General features: G+C 35.1%; 1 protein-coding gene across 3 annotated transcripts in view; it reads right to left on the reverse strand.

Annotated features, from left to right (window-relative positions):
- Positions 1–22,981, reverse strand: part of BBS9 (Bardet-Biedl syndrome 9) — a 280,340-nt gene that overhangs the window by 101,498 nt on the left and 155,861 nt on the right. For 2 of the 3 annotated variants that reach the window (XM_064670327.1, XM_064670315.1), the window contains one exon: positions 8,210–8,320. The exons of the other annotated variant lie outside the window; for it this stretch is intronic. In XM_064670327.1, coding sequence (XP_064526397.1) covers positions 8,210–8,320 — 111 coding nt within the window. The remainder of the gene's footprint in view (positions 1–8,209; positions 8,321–22,981) is intronic. 3 annotated transcript variants of the gene reach the window in all.

A 22,981-nucleotide genomic window follows, 5' to 3' on the forward strand; every position in this document is an offset into this window, starting at 1 on the left:
TTTTTAATAATAATAACTCATTAGAAACTAGAACAGCATGAAATGTTGATACTACTCAAAGACTGAGAAGAACTATAGGAATCATTAATATGTAACACAAGTAAACAAAGAATCAACAGCACAAAGTAAATTTTATAGATACTTTTCTATAATGTCAAGAAAGTAGCACAGATACCTGTGTACTATCTCATAAACCAACAAAGATCTGTCAAAAGAAGTGAACCCAGGAATAATACACTAATCCAAACAATATATGAAATTCAAAGCTATCCATGTTGTGAACAAAATTATGATTTCCCAGTTAAACAAAAAAATAGATACAAAGATTTGTGTAGGAGAACTGGAGAGTCAGTAAAGCATTAGGTGGGAAAACAGACGTTTTGAGAAACAAGTGTTATTGAGTATTCAGTGAAAAGATTTCATGATAGCTAAAGAAACCAGTAGCCAGCAGTTCATATCAATCAGAAAAAAAAATTGGTGGGCATATTTGTAGTGTGCACTTTAGATGGAAACACTTAATATGATGGAGGAAATAACTGGTGTGAAGAAATAAAAACAACACAAGAAATCTTACAGACACTAGTAAGGAAAACAGCATTAACCTTCACCATCACAGAGGAAAAGTAAACAGCAGTAAATAACAGCAAAGTCAGACAAGTTTCTGTCCTGCCCATCTTCACTGGTGGAAGATGAGTGAGTGAATGAATCCTAGTGACAGACAATCACATGTCCTAAGCTCATAGTTATGCAAGATAATTGACAAGGAAATATGAAAACCAAAATTCAGTCACACAAAAAACTTTTAAACTTCTATTTTTTTGATTCCTTCTACTGTACTACAGTTCGCCTTTCTTGCACGCAAGATCTATTCATGATTCCCAAAAATGTGTTTAGATTTGATTTTTGGTTTTGTTCCATATTTAGCATGTCCTTTCTTCTCAACCTATCTTTTATGTGCTTCTTATCTTCTATTATCCATTAAGAGTTTTCATGTTAAGGTCTTGAAATTAAGGAAAGGCTTTTTCACAGGTTCCAGAAAGCTTTGGATATGGCCATGAGCATGTTCTTATACCTTGTATCACTCTTTATTGCTCCCTAACTGCAACAATAGCAATCTTTTGCTAATAATGTTAGGAATGCTTTTGAATTCATTTTTTATAAAACAAAAACAAACAAACAAAAAAAACCCCAACCCCAAAAAACTCTTTCCATTAAAGCCACTGAATTTCAAGGAAAATGGAAAAGGTTTAAGCTTTCTATACCATGACTTCTTCATTTCATACCTCTTCTGAGATACCACAGCAAATTCTGAGACAACCCATGAAGCAGAGTGTAAGGTACCCTTTAGTTCTTTGTGGCATTGACAGTCATGAAACAATGCAGAATTAATCAGACTTTAACCTTTGAATGGAAATATTTTGTAAAACACTATCACAACCAATGGTACAGGGCAAACACTGGCTGATCTCTTTACTCACTGCAGTCAGTAATACACATTATAATAAACTAAAATTTGTAAATAACAGAACATATTTAAGACTTGCTGTGTTCTCATGTGTTATATTGCATTTCAGAGGAGATGTATATACAAGCTCCTGCTAAAAGAGAAACTGTACTTCATTTGGTATTGACTTAATGAAGAAATTCTCACATTAATCTCTTAAGCTGTTCTGCTCTTTGGAAAAACAGACTCTGTGGAAAAGAAAACTCTATAAATCTCTTCAGCTCTCTCCAGAAAAATAGGCTTTTTGTAGCCCAGTGATTTTCTTTGCACCTTTTCTTGCGGAAACAATTAGCTTAGCAATTTTAAAGTATTAGGTGGGCACAGCTGCAGACTCCTGGTATCTTTCCTATTGCATAGTAATGTCCATACAGAAAGAAACAAGAATCTAGTCTTGTAGTACCACAATACAGCAGTGGGAAATATCTAAGTGAGCGACTAATGAGGTTAGGTCTTGAAGGAGCTTTCACTTACCTGAAGCCATCATAAGTTTCCACATTTTCACCAGACTTCTTTCTAATTCAAGATTTTTTGTTAGCAAATGAAAAAATACTGTGTTGCAACTCACTCATCGAAATGCTTGAAACCAAACTGAAAGTGTCAGCAGCACATTTATCCCCTCAGACGAGTCCCATTAACTGTGCCTTCAATGAGTTAAAAGAATAAGTTTGAAGTCAGACCTGTTGTTCTTACTTTTGTCATGAGTGTAGTAACCAAACTTCAGGTTTAAAACTGTAGCCATGGACAGCTGGAAAGTCTGTGCTGCCAAAAATACTGATTTGTTCAGCTGATTGTTTTGAAAGTTCATTACGGGCATGAAATCCTATTCCAGACAGCATGTGCATTTTTCCAAAATTATCATTAGTCTAATTTATACATTTCTCTTTTGTTTAACCTCATGTACAATACAGTTAGTATTGCAATTGATTTCTGTCCTATTATATTGTCTAACCTGAAAAAGTGAACTGCTTGGCTACATATATTGAAAATATCTTTGCTATAATTGGCAAGAACATCAGTATCCAAATGATTACCAGCATAGCAAATAATGATAATTGCAATAACAGTAGTAAGACCATCTGTATCTTACTTAGGCATATTGAAAATTTAGAGTAGTTAGTAGTCCAATATATAAACAATACATGTCTGATCTAGAATCTTCCACAAACCTGTTTTAGAGTTTTGACAGCATATTTAAACACCCTTCAAAACAAATTCAAGGCTCTGTGTTTCCTCAATTTTGTAGGCAGAAGATAATATTAAGAACAGTACAGTATAAAAATAAAAAGACTCAGTGGAGAGCTGGCAACAATTTATATCCAAAAGCTCTTTACCATCTAACTGTTTGTACAAAGCCAAGTGTTTAAGAATACTCCTTTCTAAAATCAAATAAATGAAGCACTATCACAAATTTCATCTTAAATTACATCACTTTTTGATGAGCTACTTAACAGATGGCAGTTTCACACAGTTGTGTGTTCACGTAAACTCTGATTCATAAGACAAATTAAGCACATTGCTAAATTTAAATATGTCACTAGACCCTTTAAAGGAAAATAGTTTCAATCTTGTTTATTAACAAGGTTGTGCAACTAAGCATCTTTGTGGGATGGAATCATGGGATAATTCCTAAAATTTTCTAGGCTACTAAGGATAGCTATCTTTGATTAGAAGGGTGAAGTTAAAAGATCCTCTTAAATGGCACCTACAGCATCTACTTATATTGCCATTCAATGCTGGAGAAAAAGTAACAAAATTAAAATACATTAAGTAATTCTTGCAGGAAAAGACATGCAGCTGTGCACTGGTGGGTGCAACTATGGAGGCTGCCTTGAAAATCTGGCCCAGAACATCTTGTTCTACTGGAGTTTATAGCTCAACCTCACAGTCATCTATGTATAGCTGCCTGTCTATATAATCAAAAGTAATATGCCAGATGCTTCAAATTAAAGACAGTTAAAAAATCTATTCCAATACATAAATATAAATGCTGGGAGAGTTTTTGGTCTTAGATACTATGAGCATCAAACTATGAAAGTTTATTTACTTTACTAAATATAATCATAGAAGATGAGAACTTTGAAATTTAATCTTTAAGTCATCTAAATATTTGCATGACAGCAATATACAAAGAATTTAACTAAAACAGTGGCTGCACAGTAGCGAATCCAAACACCAGGCCTTTGGTTTCATTTGGTCTCAGGAACAGCTTCTCAGAAATATTTGTGTTTAAACAATAAATATAAATACTGAGCCATGCTCGACTGCTCTCTCAGGAAGACAAGATTATTCTGAATTATCATGGCAAGGTCAGGCAAACATTTCCCTTATATATTAAAGACCTTTTTTTTTGTTTAGATAGATCATTTACAGGACAGATTTACAGGATCTTTGGTGAAAAATTCTGCCAGGAAAAGCAAGTCTTAAAAGTAGTGAAAATTCCAATACCTGCATGACACGCTACTTCACAAATCTGACTCCCACTGTTGTAAAATCCTGAACGAGCAGGCAAACTACAAAGTAATCAGCACTCTTGTTCCACAAAAAAAAGACCAAAATAAAACCAACCAAAAACCCCAAAGATAACTTTTTCAACCCAGTCATTGCCTTATTCATGCTAACCTTTCACCTGGTTTTCTATCAGTTTAGTGCAGTTACTCATGATTTACCAGTGTAAAGTTCTTTACTCATAAAAAAAATCAATCAGATCCTTTCTGTGTAAAATATTCGGTAGGAATAGGGGTTAGAAAAACATTTTAGGAAATTCTCTTTCATACTAAGTAGCATGCAACACATAGCATATAAGGAATTCAGAACACTTACTTTAAGGGCTATATCCTAATAAATGCATATGTTGTTATTACATGCAAAAGCTCACCACCAGCACAGTTTAATTGTTCAGAGAAAAGCTGTTTTAATGTTGTTAGCCACATCCCTTAGAGATTTCTCTAAGAAGTCGGCATGCACAAGAACTTTCTTATACCTCTTTGTGACAAACCACATTTTCAACTCATTTCATCGGAAATATTAAAGCACGCTTCCCCTTGAAATCAAACCACTCAAGCAAACTGCAACTCTAGTAAGAAATTCATAACTTGTAAGAAAATGGAAGACAGCGGGAACAGCATAACAAAGAGAAAGGAACTCCACAGGACCTACATAGATTCTAAAACCACTACATTTGTACTTGTGATTGCAGCAGAGGTCAGCATAACTGCACTGGTATTGCAGTTGTGGAAAAAGTAAAGATATAACAAACAGACACAACTTCAAATTATATTCGAACTCTCTACCAGGCATGTGCAGCCCACAATGCAATCTGTGCTGCTCTGTCCTCACTCTAACCAAAGAACCAAGATCGACATTATAAGTGATTTATCATGCTAGCATTACTCCTCCAAATGCAGTGCACACAGACTCAGTATCTTGAGGGGGTAAGAAGGAAGAATTATTTTCCATTCACTGGAATAGCAAATGTTCAAGGGAGTATTTTGTACCCACTCACAGTAAAAGCTGTCTAAATTAAGCTTCTCCTACAACTGCAATAATATCATTAACTTCAAAATATTGTGAACATGATCCTATTCTTTACTATGGCGTCACAACATACTTGAACTAGGAAAAAAAATAAGAAAAAAAATCAGTGAGAACTGTTTCAGCAATTTAAAGAAAACATCATACAACCAGTAATTCCCCTTCCAAAGAGGTTCTGTAATTGGGCTAAAACCATTCCTTCTCTCCTTGCACAGACTTGCAGCATGACTTCTAGATGTCATTTTCTGCTGTCCTAAGTAACTATTCCAATTAAAGCCATTCCTTCAGGTCCTATCACCGGTCTCCAGAGAGAAGAGATTGGTGCCTGCCCCTCAGCTTCCCCTCATGTGAAAGTTGTAGAGTGCCACGAGGTCTCCCCTCAGTGTCCTCTTCTCCAGGCTGAAAAAGCCAAGATACCTCAGCCACCCTTCATATGGCTTCCCCTCTAGAACCACCACCATCCTCGTTGCCCTCCTTCGGCTGCTCTCTAAGAGTTTAATATCTTTCTTATATCGTGGCTCCCAAAACTGTACATGCTACATCAAGTTCAATTCTCCTTATGGTCCTGAGGTTTCATCCTTTACTGGATGCAAGTACTATAGACCTAAAGATGGTACTCTACTGCATCCAACTGAAGTTCTCCCATAACCTACAGAATCCTTTGGGATATCCTAACTTTATAAGCTCATCTTATCCCTTTGATTTCCATCTTCCTCTGTGAATGCAATCTATTATTAGACATGTTTCTTTTCAGGTTTCCTATACAGGGATATCACATATTGTTTCCATGTGCATACCAAACTACACCTGAAGAGATGAAGAGACCCCAAAGAGACCTTGATTTTTCTCTTCAGTTTTCATCTATCTGGTTTTGTAGCCTTCACCTATTTTTATATATTTAAACCTCTATCATTAAATTGGAGGAATTTTCTGGTAAAGAACATTAAAGAAGCTTAGCATATCAGTTCAGCTGATACAGCACAATGAAAAATATTAGCTAAACACAGAAACCTCACTAAAGACAGTATAATTTTGCTCTTTGCAACTACCTTTATAGCTACAGATATGAATAACAAAAGCCATCTGGAAGAAGAAAACAAAACCTCTCAACTTATCATCCAAATCTATCTTGAACTCCATCAGGAAATGAAGGAAGATATATCAAGAAAAAATGATTTTTACTTTACTTTGTCCTTTTTTTCCTCTTACTTACTGCACATAGTTAAATTAAATGTAAACTCAAATAAAAAGATACATAAGACAAAAAATATTCTTTGAGGGCTCTTTGTAATCACTATGGTCTTGCTGCAGTCTCTGGTGCCTGAGCAAGAACTCGGTCCAAAAATACCATGTACAGAAAAACATTGAAATGCTGTGATTTCATGCCTACTGTTACCTTCAGGTTTAAGTAGTTCCCTTGGCTCTTACACTTGCAGCAATTAGAATTTCCAGACAGCTCAGCAGCAGATATTCTAGGTGTTCTCTATATTGCAGCACTAACTGGCAGATGGCAGTCAATTCTTACCATGAATGAATTAAATTCACTCATATAACACATGGTTGTAGACCTAAAGACTTTTTAAAAGCTTTCAAAGTTTTCATTCTGCCTTTTATAGTTACAAAGCAACAACAGCCAGCTATGTGACGTAAATCTCAATTTTTATCATGGGCTAAGACTTACAGTAGGATATGCAGGTCCCCCACGCTGTTGTTTCTGGATCTCATGAATACATTTCTACACTTTTCCACTTAGGCTAGTCTTTTCAGCAATAAGGTTATTTAAATATATTAGAACACTATCTACTCAAGAAAAAATATGTGCTTGATCAGGAGACTGGAGCATCAGACAAAGAAGAGGAATTACCTGCCATATGTTTGTGATTTACTGGTCTAGTTGCCTCAAGTTGGAATTTTATCAGGATTGTATCCTCCATCAGAGAGATGATACACTTTTCCATTATGAGGAGGGTACTTAATATATCCAGATGGCAAAGGTTAAAATATAGGTATGTCAACTTTGACAGGTTCCCTTCTTCTTATGATCTCAAGTCCATGAGGACCACAAGTAATCAGTGCGCTAGGAAAGTCAGAGCTTTAGGTCTTCAGGGGATTTTTCAGGTTGTTTTTGTGAGCAGATACTAATTTTAGTGGTTTAAGTTACACCATGGCATTATTATACATTGCAGCACTAGATAACCTTCTTCCCTGCCCACTATTTGCTAATGTAAGTTCTGCTATTGCAATTAACCATTATATACTATATATTCCAATTCCCTGTCTGTCTGTGCAACATTTAGCTGAGCAAACATGCAACTGAATGCATTTTAAACACTCAATTAACTGGGTTTTGCAGCTGTATAAGGATTTTCTGACTATTGTTGGTTGCAACCTCTAAGCTGCTCTTCTTAACTTCAACACCCATCTATAATGAACACTTCTGGTTTACAAACAACATTCGAATACTCTTAAACATTACAGGACAAAATCAGACAAAGAAGGGGGGAAAGAGGAGTGAAGGTACAACATAGTAAAGCAAAAGGTGAAATTGCTGTTGTCACAGCCTGAGAACTTACCAGGCACTTTATTAAACTGCAATGCACTACTTTACAGTGTTGCTTTTAAAATATGTTAACACTATATCACAGTTCCCGGCAGCATGAAGTCTTTCCAGAAAATATGTCATCACTGTATGCAACATATTTTATAGCCAGTATAATTTCATTTTATTAGATCCAATAATATTTTTCTGAAATTCTAGGAAGTCTCCCCACAAAAGATAAGTAATGACCATGTTTTAATCAGCTGGCACAAAGTGTAACCACCATACTGCAAGAAAAAGAAGCCTTTATTACATCAAAATGTCCTCAGTTTCATTTTGCCTCTGTGGAAGAAGTCACAAATAAAACCTCTTCCACATTCAAATATTATGTAGCACAAAACCTTTCAACTGCAAAGTTATTTAATTCCAAGGCTGATCTCTACAGTTGAACCATTCTTGACAGAAGAAGCTGAATAAGCTCAGAATCCTACACATTGTACTATTATAGCAAGAAAAACTGAAAATTATGGTAACAAAGCCTGAAACACATGCCATTTGTTTCATATGTCCACAAACATTCTGAAAAGATGACCTGTACACTTCTAAGTGAAATAATGTAATTTTCCTTTTCTTACCATGCTTGGATTTCTGCTTTGTGATCTGCCCGTGACTGGAAAACATTGCTGCAGAGCCCGGTATAACGGTTCTTTCCTCTAAATCAGACTCTGGGATTGTAGCACAGCCACCTAGTTGAAAATGGAAGAAACTTGATGGTGTGTTTGTGTAACAAAACAAATTCACTGGTGCATAATTGAGGAAAAGAGGTGATAAATTAGCTGACAGGAACATATACAACTAAAATAGTCTTTACTTTCACTTCACAGAAACATTTGTTAAAGAAAACTACTGCTATTGTTTAGAAGGTTGATTATGTCTTAATGACTTCTCGCTACTAATGTCATTTTGAAAAAAGTTTGAATGTATTTAGACCACAGAATATGTAAAACTGGTTCCACACAAAACATGGAAAATAATTTGATTTGTGTTAAAGATCACATTACTGAGAGCTATTTTTGTAATAAAAATAATTAAGTGTGAATGAAATAACTTCACAAAATCAACAAACCTTATGAAGATTGTTAGCATACCACAGAGAATGACATGATTTTTTTTTTTGGATGGGCTATTAAATACAGTATTTTTATTACTTAGTGCTAGAGATATGGAAATACAGGGACACTTTCAGTGTCCAGTAACACACTGCACTGGTAATGATTTTAGAATGTATGGCATAATAGATTCTTTGTATTTTTCAATATTGCTTTACGAGCAGTTCACTAGACAACACAATTACTTACAGCTCTCTTCAAACATGTTTAAATGCCTATGTTTAAAATATGAAGAGAGGGATAATCTAGCAGTAGTATCAGCTGAAGATAGTTGCAATGGTTTGCAGCGGAATAGGTTGATGTGAATTTATTTCAGAACAGCTGTGGTCAGTACACTGGAGGATGTGTCACTATTCCACAGGAAAAACACGGCCTTGTAGTAATTGCATTGCCAACAATACAATACACAGCTGAGCTGCATCTCTTTCTCACAGCCCTCCCAGGATCACCACTAGCAAGCAAACAAATCCATGTACTTATCTATTGTGTTCTGAAAGCACGTGTTTATAAGCAGCACATCAACTCCCAATGGAGCGCACAGACTTTTCACCTTTATGTCAGAGTTGTTCTATTTTGAAAAGACATGTTCTACTCCAGGCCCCATAAGCAGTGCATCCAATTTGGAGGAACACAGGCTGTTCTCTCTTTACAAACTAAATGAGTAAAACAGTTAAAAATGAGGACACAGTCCCAAGGAGGAGAGTTGCATTTTCCCCAGCAGTTTCAGAAGCACTGGCAAACCAATGCCTGATGTCCTGCAGATACGTACCACCCTGTCTAGCCAGTGTAAAGCATGACAGCTCCAGCAAATCCTGTGAAAACACTAATTACTACCACATAAGGAACTAACACAGCATCTTTTGCCCCTAAGGAAGAGGAAAGACACAACCATATGCAAATACACCCTGAGAGAAAGTATAAGATGCATCACAGGGCTTATGTTTGATTTACAGCAAGCAAATTTTTTCACTAAGAAAGGAACAGTAGGAGTGAATGTGTCAGCAATGTGCAGACTTATGACTCATGACAGCTTTGAATATTTAGGATACCTGCTATGAAAATGAAAGAGAAAATGGGAAATTAGAAAAACCTCTTCCTAGTAAAATACTGTAATACTGGGATAATGCACTGATGTTGCATTAAATATAAATGTACCTACAGGCTAAATGGAAATAAATATCAGTAAACTAATACTTCTGTTCCCATTTGAAAATTGTGACTAAAATGTAAACTGTGAGATTTGAGGAAACTGAAACCAGTGCTTTAAATGTCAATTTAGACATTTTTCATTCTTATTGTTCAGATAAAATCTACCCTATTAAACACTGATCTGTAACTAGAGGATACAAAATTAATAGTTCTTTTGAGCAAGAAAACTTAAGAATGGCATCATATATTTTAAGAGGTTTTATAACACTTTCTATCAGCATGAGTGAAAACTCACCAAATCAATTAGTATCTATTGAATTTCTACATGACAATAAAAGAACTTTTATAACATTCATTCTAACAACCTGAAATTCAGTAACTTACATATCCTTGAGAACTGATGGCTTTTGGTGCCAAAATATTTCATTAGTCATCAATGCTGACAGTAACTAAATAAGAGTTGGAAAAGGTCTATTTGCTCTATTTGCCCTTAGCTACAACACACTACTTGCTGAAAGGAAGTAGGACTTCCTGCTCTTGATTTTGATGTGAGAGATTTATTGAGATCTACTTGTCATGATACTATCAGAAGTTATTGCAATCAGAAGCAAAATGAACTTCCATTATTTTATTTACTTGAGAATAGTGAGGACTGAAATGCTGCCAGTGACAGACTATTTTACATAAAAAGAAAATGTAGACAGAAAACACAGAGCAATACTATCAGCATCAATATTAAGAATAGTAATTATGTGTTACTTCTGCAAGGATACCAATAACTGTTTCCTATTTTATAGTATTTTTTAAATACTACTGTTTCATAAGGGCATTCCATGTGCTAAAAGCACTGTTCTCAGTGGGGCAGAATTTCACCAGGACTCTTGTGACAATAATTATTTAAACGAGTGATCAGATAGGAAAGCAATATAATAGTGATATTTTTACTTTTTTTGAGAAAATGAGGCTTACAGGATCAAGGTCTTTGTGCCCCCTCATTTCTACCTTACTCTTCTAATATCAGCATTACCTTCTAAATGAAGGAGCTACTCAAATTTGCTAAATGTATGTCCCTTAACTTGTTCAGATGCCTAGGGGGCTAGGTAGGATGACCGGACCCTCATCTACACATCAACCTTCCTCAACACAAGTGGTATCCACGTCTTCCAATGGAACTAATGGCAAATTCCATTTTCTTGTTCCAACAGGCACAGGTACACTTCCTCAAGACAACAATCAGTACCCTTGACAATACGCTCTGATTCCACACAGGAAGAAAGGAGTGGAGCTCATACTGAGACAATTGTCACAGTGAAAGAAGCGAAACATTCAAAGTAAACAGTAAACTTTCACTAGACTGAAAAAGAAACTGGATAAGGCACAAATATACACTTCTGAATATAATATTTTAACCACGGTAGGCCAGGATTTTGTGCTTCCAAAACATTCTACAACTCAGAAGGGCAGCTATCTGAAAAAAAACCAAATCAATCCCAAAATCAAACAAACAAAAAAAAGAAACCAAAACAAAACAAAACCAAAACAAACCAAACAAACAAACAAAACAAAAGACCCACAACTCTTTTCTACTAGGACTATAAGTTTTTTAATTTCAAACTTCAAACGTATCTGCTCTGACTTCTCTGGTCAGAACTTCTACTTTAAGTTTTAAAAAACTCTTTGAATTTTTGTGTTCATTTCAATAAGTATTTACTGAATGTCCATTTTAGCAAGCATTTTAAGTTTTTATGCACCTGGAACACTAAAAGAAATCACAGCAGAAAAATAAATCACATTCGTTCATAATTACCTGAATGGTACAAATCTGAACAGTGAAATATTTAAGGAAAAGGGGGGAAAAGAGGCAGGAATATTAGTACATAAATCTACACATTGGAAATTATTCAAGTTGAGAAGTCCTCCAGATGTCAGTCTGTAAACAGTGCTTCATAAAATGAATTTCCCCACTAATTGTTGGCAGGAATAACATCTAGAATATGTTATTTCATTTGACCCACTCTTTGCCCCTTTACTGTGTAGCTTAATTCTTGTTTGACATCACAGATCTTTTATCAGTTGTGATAAACCCAAGAAAGCAAGCTTTTGTCAGCAAAACTGTTTGATAGGGTACAAAATGCATAAAATTACACTCAAGCTAATTGTGAACTTTGTTCACCAAAGGAAATGAGACTTCTCTTGCTTATTTTCACTACACCTGTTTTTGTAACACATTTGGTTCTTAAGTTGGAAAAAGATACCCACACCCAAAGGAAATATAAACATATAACACACATTGAACAAAAATTAAGTACTGACAGTTTTCCTACAGGTTCATATCACCATGTTTTCACACATTTTATTGAAGCTCTAAAAGTGGAAAAACAGGAAAACAAAAGTGGTATACATCTAAAAAAATTAAAAGGCACTTTGAGGTAAAGAGTATTTGAGTTTCCTCTTTCTCTTACCCTCAGTCACAACCTAAACTATGCATAAAGTTTCCATTTTCCTCTGAAATTAACTATTAAAAGAGTCTACAGAAAGAAGAAAAAAGCTTCCTGAGCAGTCCTTGGCAGCAAAACAGTCCAAATGTGAGCAGAAGCCTTGTAAATAATAGATTTTGCATCCATATGTATATCATTATACAATGGAGATAATCTAAACAGCAAAATTATTTCACAGAGATTCCAAAAAACCATATCCAAAACCATGATCACTTTGGTTTTCTTGTTCTGTCAACCATTTTAGGAAAGTGCATACTAAAAATGCAGTCTACAACATTAGATATTATTCTCTCTGAAAGAGCTAATCAATTACTTGTACTGATTCTGCTAGCTACATTTATTCAAGTTCTGTAAATTTTGTAAGAAAAGAAAGGAAGGAAGGGAAAAAGGGAAAAAGAAAGACAGGAAGAAAGGGAGAGAGAAAGAGAGAAAAAAGAGAGAGAAAGAGAGAAAAAGAGAGAGAAAGAGAGAAAAAGAGAAAGAGAGAGAGAAGGAGAGAGGGAGAGGGAGAAAAAAAAGAAAGAGAGAAAGGGGAAAAAGAGAGAAAGAGAGAAAGAAAGAAGTCAGAAGAGACAAGGGAGAGAGAAAAAGAGACAGAGGAAAAGAAGGATTTTTTTTCTCCTAAGTGGGTGTCTGATAAACACAGTTACAATTCACAGTAGAAAACAGTCCAAGTTGAGTTCAGATATTCACTAGCAAAACATAGAGTCACTGATTAATCAGTAATAGATTTCAGAACATAGCGCCTAAATCTAACGGTGTGGATACAATTTTGCAGTCACACAATTCCATTGTTTTGGGTCTGATTTGACATAACCAAATTCATCAAAATGATGGAAAATATTTCTGTATTACATTCCATGACAATAATAAATTAGGGGAAAAAATCATACCAACAGAATATGCAGTCCAAGATCATTGAAAATTACCAAAACATATTTTCAGTGGGAGCACACAGACATACTAGACTGTTGTTCTGATTTACTCATGTTTTACTGAAATGTTTTTCAACAAAACTTCCAGTTCTTAAATTCCATAGCTTGTCCTGTAATAAGTTGTCACTCTTTGCACCTAGAGCTATGCAGAGATAATTTGCTCCAATTGTGTGGCTTCTGTTTGAGCTCGTAGCCCATTCAAATATTTTGAGCATGCCTGAGTTCATAAAACCCTGACTTGAGAAGTTCAGGGTACTTTGGCCACATAAACTCTTTATGGGAGCAACGATGGTGTTTAAACTGTCAAATTTCTTGGCCATTCTTCCAGGATGAGGTTCAGTGCATGTGGTATGCAAGTCATACAAATGGCATTGGGAAACACATTGCTAAGAACAGATCTAACAGCTGTTTTCATTAAAGAAGCATTATTGGATATTTGGCCAAGAATACAAAAATCAACATTCAGTAGTACCCTTACTAGCTCAGGACTGAGAATGCAGTAACATTAAACTATATAATGCCATGAAATATCTACCAAAGCAATTTGTTAGCACTATGAACAAGGGATGAATGTTGACAGTTGTGCTTCAACCACATAAGTGTGTTGTTCCATCCAACAACCTATTCACTTGATGAGCACAGACTGGCTGAAAAACATGCTCTGTGTTCTGATATTTGCTGGGACAGGTAACATACTGAATTTTACAGTGCTTGGAGGATTTCCATCTGCTTTTATGTAATAGAATAGAAAAATCAGCTTGCAAGAACTTTTCAGGAGGAATATCAACTCTTGACAAAGACCATAACTATATAAACCAATATATTTTTCAGAGTACACTGCCTCGCATAACACCTGGTGGTTTTGTTGATGGGGTATCCTTTTCCCCATATTCAGTGTATCACTAAATTTAGTTTTTATTTAGCATAACTAGGAATGGCTTTCTTTCAAAATACTTAAATATAGCAGTAGCAGAAATTACAGAATACACTGTCATCAATATATTTTCAGAACAACATTTTTATTCAGTAACAAACTCAATTTCATGCTACCCTTTTGGGGAGCAAAAAGAATATGCAAGGATTTTGTTTTGGTTTACACATATGAATTCATTCTGTGCACATAAATGGTCATATATATGTATTAGGATATATGTATATGAAACATATAAAGAATTTTATACAATTTTTTTTTCAGTAAGACATTTTTTCAAATCTCTGGAGCCTGTATTCATTGCATTGTTTCAGTAATGCACAGTTGTAAGGAGGCTACTAGATCTTTAGACTTTTTGACTAATTTATATCAAAAACTTAAATAGGTAACACTCTCTTTGATACACTTCTCTGATCATTTTTTCTAAAAGTGTACTCAAATGAATTTCCACTGTAATTTCTGCTTTCTGTCTGCCAACACACCCCAAGAGAATACCTCAATGCTCAGACCAGATGGGATCTCTGGAGCTTGCTTGTCAAAAAAACTTACACAATATTGTCTTTATGTAGTCTCTAACCTTTCTCCAGCGTACAGTGAAAGTAAACAGACTAAAATTTGACTGTTATAATCTTGATAACAAACATTTCCTGGTATTCATCATTCTAAAAAATCTGAAGAACTATTTTGCTCCCATTTCCATTTAAAATACTTATATTTCCTGAAGCACATACATGAAGATTTCTTCCAGTTGAAGATGCAAGCATGCAGACACATATATAGACACTATATACTTGTATGTATGTGTATACACACACAAATGTTGGACTTACTAGTGAAGGAAGAGCAAGTCCTCATTCCCTGCACTCAGAAGTTGAAGGGACAGTAAATGTTTGTGGCCTAGTTTGCAGTGTTGTAAACTATGAGTTTCAAAAGTGTTTCATCACACAACCATACTGCAAGACTTTCAAGGTGAGTAGTCTTTGGCTGGCTCAGGGGACAGATAAGGAGATGAGAGCACATTGACCTAAGCAAAACACTTAAAAGGAGGAAGCTCAATAATACAAGTTCGCAAAAACGGGATTTTTTGTCTTAACTGTGAAGAAGAAATAAAAGATAATGCAATTTGCTGCATGAAACCTTTTTAGGCAGGATATTTTGGATGTTTCAGACAGCGTTGATGGAACAGTAGTAAGAGGAGCAGTTAATGAGGGGCTTATGCCTAATATAGATCAGAAACTGAGTGAAATCAAAGAAAAAGCACCTGAGATGTATGCTAACACATGATTTTGGGCTAGAAAATGCACAAACAAGGCCTACTGACATCAGATGTAGTATCAGATATGATGTGGATAACAGAAGACAGCAGACTAGTAATTGGGATTATAATGTATGTACTGAAGAATGTATGTTGCTCAGAAAAATCAAAATTAAATTGGTAGAGTAATACTTCATAGCACTATTGTGATGGGCTACTGAAAGAGTAGTATACAGAATTGGTCAATTTGGAAAATTATTGTAAAGTAGTTTAATACACAAAATGCCAAATTTTAGCTAGAGAAGACAAATATCAGATTTCAATAGCAATTGCAGTTGCTTTGATATTATGAGAGTCAGAAAGTATGGTATTGTGGAAACGAAATAAGATATGAAACCCACAAAAATAATCACAGGATGACAGAAGAAAAAAGTCCCAGCATGATGACTAGTAAAAAGGTGAAGGCAATTTTGAAATTCACCTGACAATTTTCCATGTAAGAATCAAGAATAGAGAATTATAGTATTAGTTCAATACTATTGAACAAGACACTGGTAAACCAACTGGAATACTGGGTTCAATTCTTTTTACCATGTTCATGACAGGTTGAATAAACCCGGGAAAGTTCAGCTGAAGGTTACTAAGATCATACAGGAATCACCTTACTGATGACCGGTCTTGCTCAGCTAACAGGACTAAAAATGGAACAGACTGATCTTTACCAGTAATGCAATTTGGCCAGAAATCCTTAGTGTCTGGAAAAATAAAAGACACTCTTAGAACAAGAGGGAATCGTTCACAAATTAATTTTTACTTGAAATTAGGTTTCTGACTACCAAGAGAGCAAGGGCTTTGAACCACTCAAAACAGAAACCATGGAGGTAAATAATTCTATGTATGAATGAGACTAAATTACCTTATTCTAACACAGAGATGGAGTTTCTAAACAAGGGATTTCTTTTATTCCTTCCTCTCCACCCCCTCCAAATAGAAAACATAGGTAATAGAGGACAAAACACATACAGATTTATCTTTTAGTATTCTGAAATTATCCAATTTTCTGTTATCTAATTATGAGTAGTTATCTAAGTCTTAGACCATAAATAAATTATTATTCTCTATTTGTCTAACAATATTTTCACAGTATTTTAAGTGAACATGAGATATCACAAACAATATTCCACATTACTACTTTAATCAGCTATAGGAAGTAAACCATTACTTCACAATGAAAATAAAAATTGTAAAGATTTTGGGAATAAGTATAATTGGAAATATTTAATTTAAAAAGCAGCAGTGATATTGTTCATTCTTAGAAGCTCTAGTTCTGACAATTCCGATTCCCAAAAATATCTGGCAAATGAACTTACCAAATTTACATTTGGAAAGACACTGGATTCTAAAATATAAAATGCCAAGTGCTGAAATTTCATACAAATAATCTGACATCATATTTTTAAGAGGGTAATGAACTAGCCTCTATTCTTCTGTATCTCCAGTTAATACTTAGAAATATGCAACTCAGGTGATGAAATAAACATGGATAAAAGCATCTTCTTGTAATGTTATTGGAAAAAACCAAGAGAACATCTATTCGGTGCCTTTACAAGACAAACAGCATATAGATCCTTTGAGCACTAAGGGTTTAGGATATCAAAGTATTCACAAGGGAAAAAGATAATTCTCTCTTTTAATAACACTTAAGTTCCCTTCCACAATCGAAATGCAACCTTTGCTGAAAAATCCTGCTTTTCTGTTAATTACGTCAAAGATAGCATTGTTTTCATTATTGGAAATTTCTACTTTCTCAATTATACCCAAATATCAGACTTTTCCATAACATGTAGAAAATGTGAATAACATTGTATTTGTTTAGGCTTTAAAAATGTTGCTTTGACTTAATTACCGACTATGATTTTTATTATTGTACTGGGAGCTAAGAATGAACCAAATTATAATAACCTATTTTTCCTCCAACAATAAGAAACATACATTACTTACATTTACTTTATTCTCACTAGCATTTAATACTTAATTTACTATATACTCCACTCACCAAATAAATCCAAGTATTATCTTGTGTTAGTTCAACCTTTCACAACATTAAAATCTCCGGGATTGATTTTAGGAGGAATCAAAAATAAGAGGCAACTTTGCCTCCATTAAGTCATCATAAAGCCATTCAATTAATTTAGTTTATTTAGAGGAAATGAGCACAGAACTGCACATAATAATTTAAAATTACATCTTATCCTGTAGACAGAATTTTTTCTTTGATTACAAAAATTTCCTACTCAGCAAATTTTACTCTACAAACTAGAGAGAATTTCATTCTTTCACTAGTACCACAGCTAAAGCTGTGTAAACCATGCGATTTTACTAAAATCGATACCATTCAAATGTTGTGAAAATGATACGACTGAAGGATAAACAATTTTACATATATAAATATCTTGTATTATTACTTCTGCAAGCATTTTAAGAAGTAGTCAGGTGATTGATGTGCTATATGTGACAAACCTGAAAGAGAATCGACTTTAGAAAACTGCAAAGTATCTTTCCATCACACCAAGGTATCTGAAGATCTGAAAACCATGCCCTCAAAGGTCTCTAATAACTTGGGAGAATCTTGACACTGAACTTTTCGGAGAGGAGGATGAGACTCAATTTGGCTAATGTCATAAAACAAATTACATCCACTAGAAGATAATGGATAGTTAGGGAGAACTCTGTTCAAATCCAGCCCGCTTTTTTTTTTTTTTTTTTTTTTTTTTTTTTTTGTGAAAAGTAATGTCTGTTTTTACAATAAAAATGTTATGTCTGAAACAAAGTGGCTTTTTATATGAGAAGGCACAGGATTAACTGTTCTTTTTCCTCTTATTTAAAAGCTGACATTGCTGCTACTGTCCAAGATAATAAATAAAGTGACAGAGCAAGTAGAATACAGAGATGCTCTCAGTCTGCTATTTTATGTCTTATGCTTATTTAATTATCTCAATCAACTCTCTAGTTTTAAAGGATTATCTTGTAGCTTGACCAGGACACTGGGTTACTAATTTTTAAAAAAGTGTAAGTGTGACTGGATATCCTGAAATCTGCTAAAGTACAAGGTGAAAGCTGTATGACAAGGAGAGCCCCTACTTCCCTGTCCCTTGAAACCACATTTTTCTTTGTTTTGTACAACACCAGTACATGCTAAAGAAAGTCTATGCCAAATTAAACATAAATTCTGTAATGTTTATCTTAAATAAAACATAATTTAGAAATGTACATCTCATCTTCAAGGAAGCTATACAAATCAAGATCAAGATTAAATTATCAAATATGCTATTCGAAATACAACTAAAAGTATTAGGCAAATAACATGAAATTGGAGAGAAGAATGAATTGAAATGAGAGAATTTTACAGATTGCTTTGCACAATCACACCAATTAACAAAAATAAGAGAGGAAATAAATTTAGAGGTCCTGCCAGGAGCCTGCTCTGGTCCAGACTCTCCATGGGGTCACAGCTTCCTTTGGGCACATCCACTTCCACAGGCTGCAGGTGAATAATCGGCTCCACCATCTACCTCCATGGGCCGCAGGGGGACAGCCTGTCTCACTATGGTCTTCACCACAGGCTGCAGGGGAATCTCTGTTCCTACACCTGAATTACCTCCACCACCACCTCCTCCACTGACCTTGGCATCTGCAGAGCTGTTTCTCTCACACATTCTCACTCCTCTCTGCGGCTGCAATTGCACAGATTTTTTTTCCCCCCCTTCTTAAATACATTATCCCAGAGGCACTGCCACCATCACTGATGGGCTCAGCCTCAGACAGTGGTGGGTCTGTCTGGAAGCCAGCTGGCATTGGCTCCATCAGACACGGGGGAAGCTTCTGGCAGCTTCTCACAGAAGTCAACCCTTTAACTCCCCCACTAACAAAACCTGGCCAAGCAAACTCAATACACTGTGTTACAGAACCCAACAAAAAGAACATACTAGAATCTCTAATTCTAGGCTATAAACACAGTTGGTTTGGAAAGTCAAGTTAAATATTATTTGAAATTGGTTTTTGCTGTCTAGAATCATTCTCAAATGAAGCTAGGCTTTAGCAAATTCAGGTATGCTTTAAATTATTTGGTGGACTTTATGAAGCTACTGATGAAAATAACACCATGGCTGCTAATTCTCCTATAATTCAGCAATGTCACTTCTCCTTTACCGGTTCTTTTTAAAGTCCACCTCTTTTTTCTTTAACCATCTTGCCCCTGCACTTACATAGCAGGTATCCTTTCTCTGCTTGTACATTACTTGAAAGAAAGTGACTTAAGTCCAAATATCTGTATCTGAGCGGCAAACCAAGGATTGTGGAAAAATGTGGAATCCAAAGATCATCACTGTAGCTTGTTGCCTTCATTAACTTATTTTGACAGTGTATCAGAAGTTCAACAACAGCATGAGCAATCTCTTAGTCCCCCATAATTGTGCAATATTTCAAGCTACTCTAAATATTTTAGAGTCACATTGCATACAAACACTATTATCATATATTATCCTCTTCATATCATTAGATAGCAGAAATATTTAATACAAAAAATCAATTACATCTTTTTGACTGATGGGTTGAGGTTTTTTTGGACTTGATATCAGCTTTTACTCTGACAGCACCAAAATTCATCTTGACCTCAATAAGATCTGAATTCCTTCATTAAAACCGGTAACTTGATGGGGACAATTTTTATAAAAAAAACCAACATCCATCAAAAATCCCACAAACCACATACCCCACACCAAAAAAAAACCCCACTATGTAAACATCATGGAACTTAATTTCCTTGCATTAAAAATCTGTGTTCATATAAAGATTTGTTCTATTGCCAAGCTCACTGAATGTCTGTGGCATTCTGATTCTTTTGCCTAATCAAAACGACTGAAACACAATTTAGGTTCTCTTGGCTTCCCTCCATAAAATATGCTTAATGACTTCAAATGCAGAATAATCAAAGACCAAGGATACATTTCATTGGTTAAAAAAGTGTTCTCTGTCCTTTGCTTTGATCTGGTTATGTCTACAATACCAAGTAAAGCAGAGCAATAGTCATCTGACTTGAGAGTGTAAGACTTCACATTGAAGATCCACTGTCCCCTCTGATAATGTTTAAAAGGTTTTTTAACTCTGTCCTTTTCTGAAACTTCAAGTTCTGTTCATGATTTCATATTCAACAAACAAATTCTACATGCCAATGCACTTGCCTCCTCCAGTAAAATTTAAGAAATCAGACCAGTATCTAGAAGGCAACACATCCCTCAACATTCTGAGTACACGGCAATACATTATAAATTTTAAAAGACTTGAGAAAGCTTATTTTAATTAAGCAGTCATTTCAAGACACGCTCATGAAGTTTTCCTTTATGTATAACAACCATTTCACAGGACTTGGGAATAACTTTAAATAACAGTTAAAGTGATTATAGTATTGTTATGAAGCACTACAACATCTACATTAAAACACTAGCTATACTTCATTCATATATAGAAAAATCATTTGTTAGAAATACTAAAGAAGAAACTCAATCGGCTGAACAGATTTTCCCTTTCCAAATGACCCAGAACTAAAAGAGAAATTGGAAAAGACAGTGTCTAGATAATGATTTACCTAAATAGAGTTACTGAAATCCAGATTTAGTTTCCGTTATGTAGTCAAACAGCCTGCAGGTATAATATCTTCAGCTGGCACCAGGCTTAATGCTTTTTTATCGATCTGCCCATAGCTTAAGTGCACATATAGGATATGGATTGTTAAACAATTCTTGTTATCTACCACTGATTATGGAAATATAATACATCTTGCAGCAGCATCTGCACTTTCTCTAACATGAAATGCTACTTAAAGCAAACTGTTCATTTTATCCTGTGAACTCTCTAACACCTGTGGGGCTTTTTGTGCACCAGCTAAATGGCTGAATTTGTTAAGCACCAATTACACAAAAAGCCCTCTCTGTTACAGCTCATGGTGTAAGTGATAATATTATCACTAGATTCTTTGTATCTCAGTTGCATCAAATGTAACATACAATTATAACTGCAATTAATACAACACATTCAGATTCTTTCTATTTCTTCTCTTCCTGAAGTGATCCTTAGCTTCTCCTCATTTGAAGATTTCAACAAATTTGTGGGATTTGCTCAAGTCAATCTTTGCAAAGGGTTTGGTACAGCTATTAATACTACATGCTAAGTGTATCCTCTTTGGTGCTCGGTAGGAACAAATAGAAAAAAAAAAAATCAATGTAGTTTTCATACTTTTATTACATTTTGTCTCTCTACTTGTCACAAAGAGTATAGCACTGCCATCATTGTACCAAAGTTACAGGGAAAAACAAGGTTTTTGCAGTCCTCTAATTTTTTTTCCTCCCAGAACACAATTACATATTTATCTTTTCCTTTCTACTAACACCAAATCTACAACGAGTTAAACACCTTCTGTACCTTCCTTTTGTCCAAACACTGAGGAAAGACGCACCTGAAGTGAATTTAAACTCTTAAGGTACTTCAAGGTTTTGCTCTCATGCATTCTGCTAAGTCAGAAGGTTACCAATCACTACATGAATACGTGTAAAACAGTAACATACAATACTGTCAAGCAAACAGAAGAAACTCTGACTAAATTAAGGCAATGGCAAAACTCCCAGCACATTCAATGGGGCCAGGATTTCATCCTTATCTTGTTGATCGAAGCAATTATTTCACTGTTCAGAAGGACTAGACTGCTGCACCTGCCAAGGATTTCTTAGAGCAACCCACTATGGTGAGTCTTAATTGTATATGCTTCTATAACTATTCCTTTTTCATTCTACCAAGGTAAGCTCTTGACTTGTCAAAAATACAACAACATAAACAGCATCCACAACAAAGATCTGTCTTTCATATTAGCACATAAGCCAGGTATACCAAAGCTCTCTTTAGCATAACCTTACCACAGGTATGCACATGAATTATTATCACTCCCTCAACACCTATTACCAACCACTGATGGTCATACCTGCTGAAGTGGCATACCTCCATTAAATAGGAATTATTTGAACTGACAAATTAAGCGTTTTCTCGGTTTGGTAACGTTGTGTGCAAAAAAGCTTCCTATCTTACAGTGAATCACGAAGTACACACAGTGCTACACCTATTTACAGTAAAAAAGTATCTTTACATACCATGGACCCAAATTCAGAGTACATTAACCACGAATAGTACAACTGAACACCTATTTCTTCACAGGGTTTGCAATATACACTGAAACTACACTAACCAAAATGTATATGCAATTCAATAGCCAGAGAGAAACGACTTCTCCACATGAGAATCAATTTTACACTAAACCAGAACAAAACTCTGTTTTTAATGTGCTGCAAGGATGACCAAAAACAAAGGCTCTTTTCGACATAGATACCAGCATTTTTTATTTGGAAATATTTGAGAAATCTGTTG

This window comes from Pseudopipra pipra, chromosome 1 (assembly GCF_036250125.1).
Source record: "Pseudopipra pipra isolate bDixPip1 chromosome 1, bDixPip1.hap1, whole genome shotgun sequence".
Classification (NCBI taxonomy): Eukaryota; Metazoa; Chordata; class Aves; order Passeriformes; family Pipridae; genus Pseudopipra; species Pseudopipra pipra.